The sequence below is a fragment of the Candoia aspera genome, chromosome 3 (assembly GCF_035149785.1).
Source record: "Candoia aspera isolate rCanAsp1 chromosome 3, rCanAsp1.hap2, whole genome shotgun sequence".
Taxonomy (NCBI): Eukaryota; Metazoa; Chordata; class Lepidosauria; order Squamata; family Boidae; genus Candoia; species Candoia aspera.
Window position 1 is genome coordinate 175,548,726 of NC_086155.1, and position 15,224 is coordinate 175,563,949.

Sequence of the window (15,224 nt, forward strand, 5' to 3'; positions counted from 1 at the left end):
TTGCTCAAAATGAATCTACAGACGTGCACAGCCTTTGGAAGATGTATGTCTGAGGAGAGAGCCACTGGCCATTCAGCTAGCAAGCTAGCACTATGTGAGTTCAATACATGGCACCCATTTTCCTCAGAATGCAACACTGTTAGACATAGGCCCAGGTCAGACAGGCTGGTGCTTTCAAAAACTTAGGACGCAACCTGATAAATATAAAGACGTATCTCCCTGCTCCTCAAACCTATTCCTCCATCAACTACTCCCTAACCTCATTTTTCTTCAGTATATAGCCATTAACATAAACCCTGTTTACAGTGTACCATGTCTTAGCAACTGAGCTTTGACTGCATACACATTGCCTTTTAGGAAATATTCCACTTATTTTTTCTATTCCCCACTAATAAGCATTTCCTCTCACCAGATTACCACTCTAAAAGATTATCTGAGGGGTGCAGAAGGACTTGGGGCCTGACCATATTCTCATTTCAACTTTTTGATAGCTACATCTCAGAAGCCCCTTTTGAATTTCCCCTGAACATCAAAAGGATCCTGCCTAGGGATCTGCCCCTCAATTTGTGACTTAAGAGATCCCTGTGCTTGGATGGAGTCACTACAGTCTCAGAATTAGATGACAGAATACTGTAACAAAGAAAACAGTTTTAGATCCACAAATAGCACAGTGCAATTGGTATGGATGAGATACAGCACTTCCTAAAGAGATCTGAACAAGGCTTTTGTGACCTTACCAGGAATAGAGCCCTGAGTGTTGCCTATGGTGAATCACACCCTTTTAAAGTGTATTAGTATATCTGTGCAATGGAAAGCTAACCTGTACTTTTGATTTCAGCAATAAGTAACCCTCAGTGGCATGATTTTTCCCTTAACGGTTTTTTAAAAGATGAAATAAGACTGGCAAGTGCAAAAAGCAATCATGACTGTGGAATACTTTTTCTTCTTGCCATTTGTCTCTTCAGAACTCCTCCTCCTCCTCCTCCTCCAAGAAGTAAAAGGTAAGAGGGCTAATATGAAAAACAGCTGAAATGCATAATTTTGAATGGACAGATGGGAGGATGGGAAATCTATAAGCATCCACTTACCTTTCAAATGTTCCACTCTAGCTGATAGCAATTTTGCATTAAATATTCCCTAGTGGCAGGATGAAAGAGCTGCACAACTGAGTATTATATGTGCAGGTTCAGGCTCAGGTTCTCCAGATATTGGCATCTATATACACACACCTTTTTTCCAGTAATGAAGAAGTGGAGATCAGATCAGGATGCCCAAGACAATTTCTATTGCTGACAAAGCTAAAGAAATGTAGTAGACTCCAAGTGCTGCAATATAAGCAGGTCTATACAAGCCTTTAATGTGAACTGGACTCTTAAGGCCTGTAATTCTCCCTCAAGAAGCAGGAAGAACCTGAGGACAGATCACTTGGTAAAGCAGTCATTTGACTGCACCAGCACATGGCTCAGATTGATATTTAGTGCATGATGAGGTATGTGAACAACAATCTGGCCATGTGTCAGAACAAATAACCACTGTACCATACCAGCAGAGGATTAGATATTTGAGTCACCTCAGTTTACTACATGTCAAGGTTAGTTTCTATATGAACAGAAACAAAGTAAACTTAATTTTGGATTTGGTGAAATCAATAGGGTATCTACGGCTGATTGTTCCTTATTGCAAAAATATGCAAATATCAACTAGTCATCATGCATAAGCTTGTTATGCTTTAACGTTATTACAAAATGGTACTGAAATCACTAATGATAGTTACAATTTTGCAACTAAAATGAGATACACTATCATATTAAAATAAAACAAATTATCAATAACTTATCCTGTATTGATTAGTCTTGGATTATCTGTTCTGTCGCTTAAAATGTGTAGCTGAACATTTTTTTTACTTCAAATAGCCTCTTTTCCAAGTCAAATGACTGAAAATTTTGATTTAAAAATACACAGAACCAAACAAATTATCCAGTCCACGTTGCATAGCTAAGACAAGTTGTGCTTTGAAACAGAATTGAAAATAATTACTTGTTCTCCCCTATTCAAGAATTATGGATGCATTATCTTCACCAGTGGTATACATTTCTGCCAGAAATGATTTTCGCAGCAGAGGATTCATTAGCATTTCCCTGGAACATGCAACTTGAATAGACATAGTCAAAGGACTTACACACCTACTTTTAACATTCTACTTCCCCAAAAGAAGAAAGAGTTACCTACGTTGTTTGGAGGTATCTAGCCCTCAGATATGCCATGGCTCTATGCATTAAGCTCTGTTGGTTTATTATCAGTGGCAAATCTCATTAGGAAAAAGAAGGCACAGGTGTTTCAAAAGGCCCCATACTTACTATGTACAAATAAATCAAAATTTGAAGTTACTGAAAGGGACCCTCTATTTCAGGAGTGACTTCTTGTGAAGCCTTCTCAACTGACACATTTATTGCTCCTGCTGTAAGGGGGCCAGGATAGGTTTGTGCTGTGTAATTCACTCTTGTTAGATTGACATCGTCAGCATGGCCACCTTGGCAGCTAAAACTGGGGCAGGATCTAGTCCTTGCATAGTTTTGTTGAGCTCCTTTGTTACCCACCAGTTCGCTCACAGTGCTGACAGAAGCATCCTCCCATATCCGCCTTTGCTTCTTCTTTTCTTTATACTTAATGGTGTACCAGGCAAGGAAAATGAATAGGAAGCCAACAAATTTGAGACCAGCTGCCAGACCAAAGTACACAAAACGAAAGGACGTCACATCGTATTCCCAACATGAGCCTTGCACACCACACTCCTGTTGCCACAGCATGCAGGTAGTGTCAATGACCGCACCAAAATAAATTGGGGTAGGAATGTATGCTGTAATAAATAGGAAAAGTAAAATCAATCAACTCCTATATCAAAACAGTTATTGGGAAAAATTTTGAGACAGCACATACCAAAGCCAATTCTACACTATTAATTTCTATTTTTAATTAGTCTTGGCTAGAACATATATCACATTACATATAAACATAATGGGACAGAACTCTCATATGATGCTTATAAACTACTTGGTTTGGAAGCGATGAAGAGAATACTTAAATTTGAACTCTTTCCAACAGTGCATTTTTATTTATTTAGAATTATACCCAGTGGAGTGCTGGACCTGGCTCATACTGGCTCATGAGAGCCAGTTGATAAATTTTCAGGAATTTTGTGAACCGGTTGAAAGCAGAGCTGAGCCATGATGCCTAGTGCGCTGATCAGCTGTTTGGTGGCTCACTGTGCAGCACGGCAGCAGCAACAGAGCCGGCAAAGCCAGTTGATGTATGTTTATCAGCACACCAGTGGTTACACCTCCATAGAAATCTAAATAAATACTACTTCATGGAGCTCAATTTGGTTTCCAACAATAAAATCACAATTAAATTATTAGAATTTCAAACATTAAAATAACTTTAAAGTATTGAAGTATTAATAACAATATATTATTCCAAAAACATTTTAAGTCAAATTTAATAGGGTTACTCATGTTTTAGAGAATACCAAGGTAAATTGGTTGGTCATTTTCTACAAATACAGAATAAGGTTCCCACCTCAGGTTACTGGAAGCTTATTCCAAACAACAGCTATTAAATAACTTCATTACTTAACAGCTGTGCTTGAACTCATAGTAGGTGAGGATTATTGCTAGCATTCCCACCAACATTGTGCCTGACCTTGTCCCTTTTTACTTCTACCATAGCCATATAAAGATTCATTTTTAGTTAATGTATGGAATTATCAGGGTTAAGATTAACAAAACTGTCTTGGCTTCAAAACATGTGTCATGTTCATTTCAATGTGCATTGTACATCGTAACGTTTCGCATGCCAAGGCGCTGACGCGCGTATCTGATTGGAAGGGAGCTGCTGAGGGACCTTGTACCAAGCTCTCTATCTGTGCTTGTTAAGATGGAATGTGTTTGGGTTATCTTCTCTGTTCAAGGTCTGTTTCCCATGGATCAGCAGAACTCGTTAGGAGCACCTGGGATTGTGAATTTGAGACTATTGTAAGGGGGGGTGGGACTTCATTTGTATCGGGGGTTATTTAGTTTGATTTTAGGTGCGCTTTTCCCATTCTCAGCTTTCTTTGTATTTGCATTCTATTCTATAATAAACCAGATTTTATTAAGCTTTACCTTATGAGTCTGAGAATATTTATGGAATAAGCAATCATTACATAAAGCTGAGAATCCATCAATATACTTCGCTAGTTCCTACCAAGAAAATTCTTGCGAGGGAAGAAGTTAGCGATGGCAGAGTTGAAACCAGCGTCTGCGGGGCTTGAGGAGACGACTAACCGGTTACCCGAATCGGCAATCCAGAGCAGAGAACCGAGCCCCCTCCCCCCCAAACTTTCCTATTACCCGAGGGGTTCAAGCTCCAGCCCTGAGCTGGGGGGATCTAGCGAGGGGGGAGAGCCGGAACAACCGGTACTGACTGGCTCCCCCCCGGAGATGACCTGGGATACGATGGGAGAACCCCAGCCGGGGACGTCCCAGGCATCCTGGAAGCTCCGTTTCCCGTTGACCCCCGAGGTGGAATCTACAACAGTAGCAACGGGAAGACAGCCCGGCATTTGATGATGGGAAGCATCTGTCACCCCTGAGAGGGTGAGACTATTGGAGGTGAAGCTGGGATCGATGGAATGTATGTTGAAAACCCTGTCTTTGGAGGTGAGTGGCCAGGCGAGATACGATGGGAGCCCTGGTTTCAATCAACCATCCCCCATCCTCCCCCCCGAACTACCGCCGACACGGGGCCACGGACGACTTCGGGATGCATCTCCACCCCGAAGAGGGACCACTACCGTAACCTAGGGTCCCCCCCGTCCGGCCCGCCGCTGGCTCCGCACCAGCAGGAGGGGTGGCGAAGGACTTTCCTGTTAAATTTGATGGAGACCCCGCCAAGCTGTCATTTTTCCTCACAAATGCAGGGAGCTACATGGAGCAATTCGAACCCTGCTTCCGTTCCGAGAAGGCTAAGATAATGGCAGTAGCCACCAAGCTGAAAGGCAGAGCGGCAGATTGGTATGTCCAGCTGACCGAGGCTAAAGCCCCTGAGCTCGAGTCTTTTGAGGACTTTTTGCTAGGCTTAAAGCTGTATTTTGAACATCCTCTGGCTAAGGCGAGGGCTAAAGAAGCGCTGAAAGATCTCATCCAGGGTCCCAGGTCAGTGGCCGACTATGCCCTGGAATTTAAAGCCTTAGCGGGCAAAGTCCCCGAGTGGTCTCAATCAAACTTAGTTGATAGGTTTAAGGATGGGCTCAATCGAGATGTCTTAAAATGGGCACTGGGCAGAGACGACCCGGAGTCACTGCACGATTGGATCTGTCTAGCCGGGAAGGCAGAGCATGCCCAGCGCACCTACACGCAAGCCAGGAGGCACGAAAGACCACCGGCCGCGATGCGAGGACCGTGACCAGGGGCAACTGCTACACCATCGGGCTACCGAATGTGGGACGAAGAGAGACAGCGCCGTTACACACGTGGCCAGTGTATCCGGTGTGGGAAAGGCAGACATCGAGCCAAAGACTGCCCGAAGACCAAAGCTGGGGATCGAGCGCCAAAAGTACCGACCAAATTGCCAACCCCCTCGCAATGGATGACAGCGGCCAAGGGGGCTGCGGACGAGGAAGAAGAGATCTACTCCGGCAAGGCGCTAGCCACCTCTGAGCAACTGGTGGGAAACGCCAGCCACCTGCCTTAAACAGCGCCTGTAGGCAGGTGGAAGAGGATGGGCGCGAGGACGAGATGGTGAGTGCTGACTGCCCCATTTAGCAGAGAAAGTGAAGTTGGGCTCCCGCAGTAGAACTACTGAGGTTTGGGCTCTCATTGACTCGGTGTGTTCTAGGCGTCTCATCCACCCTGACCTGGTCGCTGCGCTGGATTTGCCTAGCTTTCCGCTCCAGCAGCCCTTAGTTTTCACCCAATTAGACAGGTCAACAGCGGGTGGGGGACCAGCAACTCATTTCACTGGAACTGTGGCAATGCAAATGGGCAGCCACAAGGAGGCTTTAAAACCTATCATGATTCATGGTATTTCATGGTTAACCTAAAATGTAAGTAAACATTTATGGGACTGTCCCCATGATAACACTGGAGAAATACGAGAGGGGGAACGGCAATTCAGGCTTAAACCAGACAAGCAAGAGTGGATAATTGATACCACCCACCTAGCCACTTTAGCAGTGCAATGTTGTGTGTGTGTGCTTTAAAGAAAATGAGAAGCAAAATAAGAGAAGCCTCCAATAAGTTTAAGATGCCTCTTTTAATTAATCCCCCATAAAAAGTGCCACATCATCTGCAGGATAACTTTTTTTTTTAAGTACTATTTTCAACTGCAACCAGGTTGCCTGGCTTGACAATGCCTCTGCCAAATCACATGACATTTCAATATAGTCAATATAACCAATTAAGGCACTAGATCTCCCTCTGCCTCTGCACTTACCAAGAGTTCTTAATAAAACAAATTGCATGCCAAGAGCAAAAGGCCTCTCACCATCTTCCACAGACCTAAAAAAGATACAGCATATTTTAAAGCCTTGAACTGAGAAGATGGTAGGTATGACTGCTTAACTGTTACTTGCTATAACTCCTCTCCTTATCCATATCCCAGAAGATTGACCCAATGCTAGCCACCAACCATGGAGGGGCAAGGCGTTCAATAGAATCAAATTCAGAAGTTCAGAGAAACAACTTAATCCAGGAAGCAAACTAAGAAATTTGCCTTACATTTCTGATGACAAGTAGATTCAATCAAAATGTGTCAGGCTTCATTTTCTAAGTAAATTGTCTTCCTATTCTCCCCAGAATCCTGCAACCTACCCAGTAACAACTATTGACACCCACTCAGTCACAACAGATCCTGACTTCTAGGATTACAAAACATGTTGACCTAAAGCTGATTTAACTATTATGTACCTTCAAGTCAGCACTGATTTTAGAGATCACATAATTAGATTTTCTCCATGACAATCTGTCTTTAACCTGGTCCTTCAGGTCTTCCAACGGTGCACCCATTGCCACTGCAATTGAGTCCATCCACCTTGCTGCTGGTTGTCCTCTTCTTCTCCTTCCCTCCACCCTTCCCAGTAACAGAGCCTTCTCCAGAGAACTAGGTCTTCGCATAAGGTGTCAGAAGTAGGATAATTTGAGCCTGGTCATTTATGCCATAAGAACTGATCTAGATTGATTATGTGCCATCAAGTTGTTTTCGACTCCTAGTGACCACACAGATTTTCTCGATGATCTATCCCTAACCTTCTCTATCAAGTCTCCCAATGGTGCATTCATTGCCACCATAACTGAGTCCATCCCCCTTGCTGCTGGTCATCTTCCCTTGCACAATTCTGATCTTTGTACCTATAGACACATCACAACATTTGAATATCTTTTCCAAGGCCTTCATGGGTGCTCTACTGAGTGCTGTGGCGTATTTCTTGACTGCTTGTTCATTTACTGTTGATGGTTGATCCTAAAGAGCTATCTACAACTCCAGTATCTTCATTTCCAATTCTAAGGCTAGTTGTTGTATCTGTTGTCATTAGTTATATTTAATTTTAGTTCCACTTTTTTACTGTGCTCCATTCCTTTTATTAATAGTTTGAAGATCCTTTGCATTTTCAGCTATCAGAGTAGTGTCATCAGGATAGCCTAGGTTATTGATGTTTCTTCTTCCAACTTTAAAACCACGCTCATCTTAGAATCATAGAATCACAGAATTGTAGAATTGGAAGGGACCTAAGAAGTCATCAAGTCCAACCCGCTGCACCCTGCAGGATTTATTACACCATCCCTGATAGATGACTATCCAGCCTCTATTTGAAAACCTCCAGTGAAGGGAAAAAAAACCACTCCATGTAGTAACATATTCCACTGATTGACAGCTATTACTTTCAATAAATTCTTCCTATGTCTAATCTGGATCTACATCCTTAAAGTTTCATCCCATTTGTTCGAGTCTTAACCTCTGGAGCAAGTGAAAATAAGTCCAAATGTGACAGCCCTTCAGATATTTGAAATGAGATTTTAAAATGAGTTTGCAACTGATTTAGAACAGGGATGAAATTAATTTAAGTCACAAAAATGGAAAGATGAGTGAAATCAAACTTTGTAAATTCACCTATTTCTAGAAGTAACTTAATTCATTATAAGAAAAGTAGAGGTGAAATATGCCTTGTTGAAGATGACAGAGAAAGTCAATTATAATAAAGCATGCTATCCTAGTAGACAGAAATGATCCAGGCACTTCTCACCTGAGAGTTACTATGATTGCTGAGGGCTGGGCACATGCTGTGATAAGTGTTACTATGAAGAGAAAAATGAGGAAAGGGATGAGTGTGTTGCAGGTTCTATCACACTTTCCTGACACAGCATAGCCATTCTCATTGAGATATGTTTTGACGATCACCACTCTTAGCTGGCTACGTTGTCCAACTGTAGGTGGTGTGATAACTTGTCGGCTTTGGACACAGGCACAATCTGTATAATTTCTTATCTGTAAAAGATTTAAAAAGTGTAAAAAATCATGATTTCTTATTTGCATTTTTATTAAGAATGCTTACATCTGGTACATGCATTCCATCTGATTTATGGCTCTAAGTAAGGCACAATACAGCCAGGACACTTATGGCAAATAAGAAGTGCTCTTCTTTTGGAGGAAGAATATTTGAATGGAGAAAAAATTGTAACAGTACTTCAAACATCAGAACATCTGAAATTAAATATTTTAAAGCGAAGATTGAAGGAAGGGCTCTTCGGCTGTAAAGATATGCCAATGTTTCTTTGCAAACAGCAAGCTGAATACTTCTTAATTAATTAATTACAAAGTTTTAGAAATTGTTCATTTCCTAGGGCTTGAGGAAGTTCACAAAAACAAGAAAATGCATACATGAAAGTAAGGAGAACACAGTATCAACATTTTCTAGCTAAAGGTCCTGGGTGGCTTTAGGCTAAGGCCAAGTAGGTATGGCCAAGGGCACCAAAGGTTAGGCAGCACCTACGTTGCCCCTCCTTCTGAATCATTGTAAAAATGCAAATCTTTGCATTGCTGGGAGGTGGCACCATCAGTCAATGTGGCCTAAGGGCACCAGCCCGCACACCCCTAGGCCCGAAATGCTTGGCCAAACAGTTAGGCTGTAAGTAATTAGAAAAGGCAAGGAGGAACAGGGCATTTTGTACCTCCAGAACCAAGGTCTCTACAGCATGAGGCAGTTCCAAAGAAGGCCTCAGCAGCTTTTACTTCATCCGTGGTAGGGATCCTCAGTAATCACAGATAAAATAGAGAAAATCTGACCAGATTTTTCCAAACTGTTCCTTTTGATGGAGGAATTGATAATTTTAATAAGAACTGGAAAATTTTCTGAGTCTAGCAGAGAATCTGCTGAGCATGTTGACCATAACAGCCTTAATATTATATACCCTGCTGGTACCCAGAAATGGATATAATTAATTAGTTAGTTAGTTAGTTAGTTAATGACTTTTAATTCCATTTATAGTTTCTACTGTACGTATCTTCTTCTAATTTAGCCCATTTCAAACAGAAGCTTGTATGTTTCTCTTTTATTGTTTTTGCAGCAGCTGTGCCCTTCACCAGGGCTGGCTTTTGGCTTCCTGACTAGTGTTCAGTCTTTCCAGAATTAAAGATTGGTAGCCCCTTACCAGAATTATCTCCTTGGAAAAAGAAACTGCTTTAGCTGCTGTTAGCTCAACATGCACTTCCTTTTTTCTTTCACTAGAAAATGAGTCACCTAGTAAAGTGCCGGCCCTTGTTGAAATTGCCATTTCACTGAATTACGCAAAAGTAATCTCCATAAACAGTTATCATGATCTCATTTGAGGGGAAGGCAAGGAGAAACTAGGGATACTTGCAAGCCTTCCCATTATGAGGAGGGGACGTTTACGCTGAGGAGTTTCCATTAGCGCATGCATGCTCTCTGAAACCTGCCGACGTAAGAAAAAACTTTGGTTACATCAGCCCTAAGGAGGAGGCATGCCCAGGGCATATTAGGATCCTTGTGGGACTTGCAAGAGACTGATCAATAGGGGGAGCTGTGCCTGGCAATCAGGCCCAACACCCACAACACCTTTGCCCCGTACGTGCACTCCAGGAAATGGTTCCCCTTTGATTACAGTCATTATATTCTTGTGGTCTGGGAGTGTAATCAGGGTTAATGGAATCATAATGCATTTTGATAAAGTCACTTAATGTTATGTGTGCCTGTGGTTTTTTGCCTCATTGAGAAAATATAAGACTGGTGAATGTATACGGTGCTCATATTTATATCCTGAGATCTACTGTACGTTTCAGGTCAAAAGATGGTAGGGGATGGTCTAATATTTACTTATTTATTTGTTTTTCAAATTTCTATCACTGCCCATCTCCCCCAAAAAGCAGGGGAGTAGGATAGCTGCATAAAAACTCTTACACTTGCTTTTGTCAGAAACAGACAAAGCAAAACAGCATCTAATGGCTGCAAATCACTGTTGGATAACAATTATTTTGGCTACCCCCCACATGAATGAATGGTTCATAATTTTTGATGCCTAAGATTTTCTATATGCAAAACATGCACTTTACCACAATGTTACTGTCCCGACTATTAAGGGAGCAGCTTTGTGATCTACAATACTGAAAATAGAAGAAATTATCTTTTGTGCATAAGATGCTTTCCTAACAGCAACATAAACCATTACTTTGATTGCTTGTGGACATACTCACTCCTGTGCTATAATTTCCACTACTAATGCAACCAGCAAGACAAGGGTTAAAATATGTGATCCCATCTGATCCACACACAGGTTTGTATTCATGGATTTTGCAGCCACAATTAACATTACAGCTTCCAGTCAGATTCCTATGTGTCATGGTGAGAGTAGGTCTACAAAAAAAAAAGTGGGGGGGGAATTATAATACCTGTAAATTGCAGAAGATAAATTGATGCCAACAGGCACAAAAGCTCTAAGAATTATATTTTCCAATATCATGCACTTACAAAGGTAGCAATCAAGTTACAATTTTTAGACAGATCCACATGTGATACTAGAGAAACTAGAGTGTTTCTTGCACTTAGTTCCCAAACCATTTGTTCTGCAGCTCCTAGAATTCCATCTAACCACACTATCATTTTTTAGTTTCCTAATATTTTTAGGCAGGAAATACATAAAAACTATAGTGTTAACCTAGACAGGCTGAGCAAGGTTTTAAAAGAAAAAAAAGCACTCTAATCTCTTAAAAATAATCCTGGCTCCTTCCATGTGTATGATGGGTCCTAATCGCTTGGAATCCTCATTTCACCCATTATAGTCTTGCCCTTCCCTAAACCATTAGATTTAGCCCTGGTCACCAAGGTTTCAAAGCCTTTCACTAAGTACATAAATGGACATCTGTAAGCTCTGGACAAGGGTTTCTCAACCAGGGCTCCGTAAAACCTTCCGCAAGAGTCACTAGTGGTTCCCTGGGAGATCACGATTTATTTAAAAATTATTTCAAATTTGGGCAACTTCACATTAAAGAGGTAAGTTTCATTCTTTTAGTTTAAGAATGCTGTTAATGCATATATACAGGCCTACATGTGAAACAAAAATAGTAATTTTGTAACTTCTAGCCTATATTTTAGCCTGAATGTGCAGGGGTTCCCTGAGGCCTGAAAAATATTTCAAGGGTTCCTCCAGGGTCGAAAGGTTGAGAAAGGCTGCTCTAGACATATTGTCCACTGCTTATTAGAAAATCTCTATCCTTCCTTCACATTTTATTTTTATAGAACATTACATTTATACTGGTGTTTGATGCAAAAGAATAATGGATCACCTTGTATCTATAACTTGATGCCTCCAGCTATCTTGAATTATAATTCCTATCATCCCCAGACACCATAATCCCAACACAATTGAAGAAGACCTAGTTGGGAAAGGTTGGCTCAGGCTGTTTCAGTGTGTTCCATCTTTTCTAAGCCCACTGCATGTTTCAGAATTCTTGAGACACTGTACATTTGTTTAATTATCTGAAATAATGAACATTTCCAACTAAATGACATCAATGTCATGAGTACTAAGAACCACAACAATAAAAGCAAGCAAAAAGAAACAGAAAAGAGATTACCACACATCATTCTATGGGTGTTTGAATTTTTAAAAATTAGTTTACAAATTATATTCACAAGAACCCAAAATAATTTATACTGCACTAAATTTGGTATGGTACTATTATTAAGAGCTGGCTCATGTGTAAAGTTTCTTTCTACAGACTTGTTTCAAGTATTTTGTACTTTTAATTATTTGCACAAAGTTCCAAGTAACAATTAATACATCCCATTTCCTTGATTATTAAAAAAAGCTGATCAAGGAAAAACTTTACACAGCAAAAGACTACATATTAGTTTTTTGCTTTAACTGATCTTTGTTTTCAAACAGTTGGGCTGTTAGTTCTGCCACCTGTGTTTTAGATCCATGTCCTTCCTGATCAGTTAAGGTCTCCCAGGGTATGCTATGTAGTTGAGTTCAAGGGGTGGTAAATTCATCCCTGAGTGAGGTGTGGTGATATGCTTCCTCCTCAAGAAACCATGCCTGGACCCAAAGGAATTAGACAATTCTTGTCCTGGCTCCTTTTAGGAAAGATTGTTAAGAAAGTGGTTAGGCTGCAATTTCAGATGTCTCTGGAGGAATGGATTACCTGGACCTCTTTCAGTCAGGGTTTAGAACTGGTTATAGTACTGAGACAGCACTGAAACAGTTGGGGGGGTGCATACATCCTGGCCCTCCTTGATCTCTCAGCAGCTTTTGATACCATTGAACTGAATCTCAGTGGGTTGGGAGTGGAAGGCATGGTCTTGTGGTTCTCTTCTTTCTTTCAGAGACAGTTCCAGTCAGTGTTCGGGGTGGGGGGTGGGGGTCCTAGCCCCAAACCTGTTTTGTGGAGTTCCACAAAATTTGCTCCAACAAATGGTAATGATAAAAGAACCAGAGATAAATTCTGGGGGGAAATGTGCCGATGCTCAATCAATATGATACAGGGGAAGAACATTACTCTGTTAGGTAACATAAACAATGGGTAGGAACAAGATGAATAGAGAAAAAGGTGATTCAGAGTTCCAAGAATGGATGAGGATGGAGACTGTTTTGTATCTGTTTAGAAACAGACTGTTTGATCTGTTTCAAATATGTGGTTGAAGCATAACTTTCTTCATACACAGACACAACAAAAGAATGAAATCTAAAAGCATGACTATTTGTTTATGATGAAAGACTGTAATAATGAAGGATAAAAGTCTGATAAAGAGTTCTGAAAGCGGAGCAGCCCATTTCTTAGTGTCAAGAATGAATCCTAAAGGAAAATTGACACAACAGAACAGAAAAGAAGTGAAAGAAACTAGAGTGAAAGTAGACTCACCAAAGGAAGAGAAAGTACAAGTCCTGTACAAAAAAGTATTAGAGGACAGATTAGTTCCACAACAGAAGGAACAGAAAGTGGATATAAGGAAAGAAGATAAGGAAGCTGTTTGGAACAGTGAAAAGAAAGCTCTATGGAATAATGAAATGAAAGGGGCTGTGGAAAGGCTGCAGGTGTAGATGATATAACTAGAGAAGTGAAAACATAAGGAAAAATATGTGGTTTGCTTTTTCAGTGATTGTGTGACTCATAAAGCATGGTGAAATGTATGAAAGTGATAAAATTTACTTTATGTTTGTTAATATAGCAAACTGTGTGATAAAATGAGTACGACTGAATTGTTTTGCAGAAATATAGATTTGAAGTTGGCAGCTGAATGTAATAATAGTGCTATATGAGGAAAGTAAAGCACACATGTAAAGAAATGAAGTTGGACATTGAGTAGAGAGAACAACATACTAGTAGGTAGTATGTGATCCACTGGGAGGAATGACTGTCAAAAGAAGCATAGTAAAGGTAAAGGTTTCCCTTGACGTAAAGTCCAGTCGAATCCGACTCTAGGGGGCGGTGCTCATCTCCGTTTCTAAGCCGTTAGAGCCGGCGTTGTCATAGACACTTCCGAGTCATATGGCCAGCATGACGACTCGGAACGCCGTTACCTTCCCGCCGAAGCGGTACCTATTGATCTACTCACATTTGCATGTTTTCGAACTGCTAGGTGAGCAGGAGCTGGGACTAGCAACGGGAGCTCACCCCGCCACGCGGTTTCGAACTGCCGACCTTCCAATCGACAGCTCAGCGGTTTAACCCGCAGCGCTACCGCGTCCCTTACCAAAAGAAGCATAAATGGCTCATATTTCTGCCCACTTTGTTATATGGAAGTGAGAGGTGGGTAAGTCAGAGAAACATAATAATAGTATTAAGTTGAACAGGTACTTAAGAAGGGTTTGTGGTAAAAAAGCAGAGAGAGGCCAAGAATGAATGAATCCTGAATGAATGTCAGCTGAAAACAAAAGTTGAATGGCCAGTATGAAAGAAGTATACTGAGGCTATCTGATCATACAGAGAATGACTGAGGATTAAATTGCAAAACAAATATATAATGGAAGAATGAATAGGCTGAGAGGAGGAAGAACAGCAAGAACACTGTGGTTGGGTGGATTTGATGAGATCTTTATAAGGAGATAAGAAATTTAAAGTACAAAAGCAAAAGTAGTTAATAAGGATATGGAGAGGTACAGTGAATGGCACTGGTAGAAATTAGTCTTAGCTATGTTTCCTTTTGTTTGTCTTATCTCATAGGTTTAATTTCTTTGTTTTATTATTTCTTTCTGCCTTTCCATGTTCTACATAATACCGCTTATTCCAAAACTATAATAGGTACATATGTATGAATGTGAAGAAAGGCACTACTGAAATAAGTGCGTACTATATACTTCAAATAAATATTGTGTTAATGTGCATTATTGCACCCTTGTGGCTCAAAAAGTTAAAGCACCAATAATGAGCCTATGTTATAATAGTGCTATATGAGGAAAGTAAAGCACACATGTAAAGAAATGAAGTTGAACATTGAGTAGAGAGAACAACATACTAGTAGGTAGTATGTGATCCACTGGGAGGAATGACTGTCAAAAGAATGTCCTTGAGTTTTATGATGATGATGGAAAATGATGCTATGCTAAATCAGAAGATATAGGACTTAGTGCATCAATAAATATGCAGAATATCTTTTCAGCCTAAATTTTCAAGTAGCTTTCTAACTATTGCTACAAATATGAGCAACACACACTTCACTTTCCTCTAAAGGGCAA

The 15,224-nt window shown here is 40.7% G+C and overlaps 1 protein-coding gene across 1 annotated transcript in view; it reads right to left on the bottom strand.

Annotated features, from left to right (window-relative positions):
* Positions 1 to 2,142: 2,142 nt before the first annotated feature.
* SLCO5A1 (solute carrier organic anion transporter family member 5A1) overlaps positions 2,143 to 15,224 on the bottom strand; it is a 61,613-nt gene continuing 48,531 nt past the window's right edge. Inside the window, exons 6-9 of the mRNA XM_063299369.1 lie at positions 10,744 to 10,903; positions 8,279 to 8,520; positions 6,472 to 6,536; positions 2,143 to 2,857 (exon numbers count right to left, since the gene is read on the bottom strand). Of these exons, the coding sequence (XP_063155439.1) occupies positions 2,385 to 2,857; positions 6,472 to 6,536; positions 8,279 to 8,520; positions 10,744 to 10,903 (940 nt within the window). The 3' untranslated portion in view covers positions 2,143 to 2,384. The remainder of the gene's footprint in view (positions 2,858 to 6,471; positions 6,537 to 8,278; positions 8,521 to 10,743; positions 10,904 to 15,224) is intronic.